Source organism: Pygoscelis adeliae, unplaced genomic scaffold (assembly GCF_000699105.1).
Source record: "Pygoscelis adeliae isolate BGI_AS28 unplaced genomic scaffold, ASM69910v1 Scaffold197, whole genome shotgun sequence".
Lineage (NCBI taxonomy): Eukaryota > Metazoa > Chordata > Aves > Sphenisciformes > Spheniscidae > Pygoscelis > Pygoscelis adeliae.
The window spans coordinates 80,744-82,462 of record NW_008825105.1 but is presented as its reverse complement, the minus strand read 5'-3'; the positions used below and the strand labels follow the sequence as shown (position 1 = coordinate 82,462).

At 47.9% G+C, this 1,719-nt stretch overlaps 1 protein-coding gene across 1 annotated transcript in view; it reads right to left on the bottom strand.

Moving 5' to 3' along the window:
- Positions 1–1,493, bottom strand: part of LOC103919839 (chromosome unknown open reading frame, human C1orf116) — a 3,397-nt gene extending 1,904 nt beyond the window's left edge. The window contains exon 1 of the mRNA XM_009327424.1: positions 1,382–1,493. Coding sequence (XP_009325699.1) covers positions 1,382–1,493 — 112 coding nt within the window. The remainder of the gene's footprint in view (positions 1–1,381) is intronic.
- Positions 1,494–1,719: the final 226 nt, after the last annotated feature.

The following is a 1,719-nucleotide window of genomic DNA, read 5'->3' as shown; positions in this document are numbered from 1 at the left end:
AACTGTTATCACTCTGAAAAAAGGAAAAAAGGCAGTACAGGTAGGAGACACAGGTGTATTATTATTCACAGCCCTGGCAGTTAAGAGGAGACCTGTGACAGCCCCCAGCCAGGAGACTTGGCCAGTGCCTATTCAAAAATTGGTACTTAGAGCTACAGAAAACTAAACAACTTCCTATTAAACAAAAAAAAAAGTACTTAAGGCCATTTATATATTACCCTGCTATGAGCATCAGAGGATGGGTTATTCTTAACTTGGAAGCTTGGCCTCCACTTTTTAGTTCTTCAGTTTACTTTGAAATATGAGCAGATGGGTAACACGGGTGGTCTATAGGTACAGACATCTGTACCGATCAGCAATGCTGAATCTTAGAAGCTTGTCTAAATATCATAAATGCTGAAGGCTTATCGGCGGGTGGTGGTCCCTCTCCTTGTTCTTCCATTCATACCCCAGCAAGATCCTGTTTAATTTTTGTTGTATTTCAAATATCATGAGATACGATTGCTGTGGAGGTGCCAAGTTACAAGGTGATACATGCAATATGTCATGAAAAAGCCGAAGTGCAGGAAAGGATGGAGTGTGCATCAGATCAACAAGCACAGAGGAGAAACTGTCCCAAGTGGAGCTGTTTTGCAGGGAGACGCTTATCCAAATCTTTTACCATGCAATATTGCAACCAGTTTTTCCATCCCTAATAATTTTCAGAGGGTTTGGTTCTGGTTTGCAATACATCAAATGGAAAACCTGTTCAGGACTGAGCACTACACTTACACGTATCAATTATGCTCCAAGTAAGACAGGATGTAATTAGTCCATCAATCTTGGAATCGGTGTTTGGAGACAAACAAGCTTTAATGGACAGTGAAAAATTACACATCTACACCCATGGTCCAAACTCATCTCTGCCTTAACTAGGAAATTAATCTCTTGTCAGCCAAGAGGAGTACGGTCGCTGTCTTTTCCAGGTGAAGTCACCCTTGTTGGAGCCAGTCTGACCCAGTTATCCAACTGGTCTAATCCATCACTGGGGAACTCCCTGGGCTCCTCCTGCCCAGTGCCTGCACTATCTGCCTCTGCATCTTTGGGCAATGCAGGAGCCGCTGGGCTCTCGGTATCGTTTCCCTGAGAAGACCTTGCAGGAGCTTAGGCTCCTGATCACTGCCACACACGTGACAGGACAGAAAGTCTGGGAGTGCTTTGGGGCAGGAATTAATTTGGTCCTTGTGCTGCCCTTAGCATGGTGCTGTATTAGGGCCCCAGGTGTTTCCAAAGCACTGATGGAGAGCGGTTTCAAGCAGAGATCTGGCCAAAATCCTTCCTCAGCTGCCGAGAGGGGCAAGTTGAGCCCCTGCCGTGCCCAAGCTGGGTGCAATGGGGTTACTTACACGCTGCGAGTGGTTGGAGGCCGTGCTGACCATGCTGTCGCAGCTGCCAGAGTTGCAGCCAGCCATCCCCAGCCCCAGCTCCTTCCTAGGCATATCACAGGCTGCCATGGTGTCCAGTGCGGGGTGCAAACCCCAGCTGAAGCAGAAGAAAAGAGTCGTTAAAGTGCGAGACCCCCTCCCCAGGGTGATGCAAGCACACTGGCTCAGCTGGAGCGAGGGCAGGAGGGCTGTGAAGCTCATCCAAACAGATGCTGTTTGGATGCAAACGTTCTGGTTCTTAGGCTGCTCTCTCCAGGAGAAGGGGCAGCTGGGCTTTTTTAAAGCATCCTTGGAA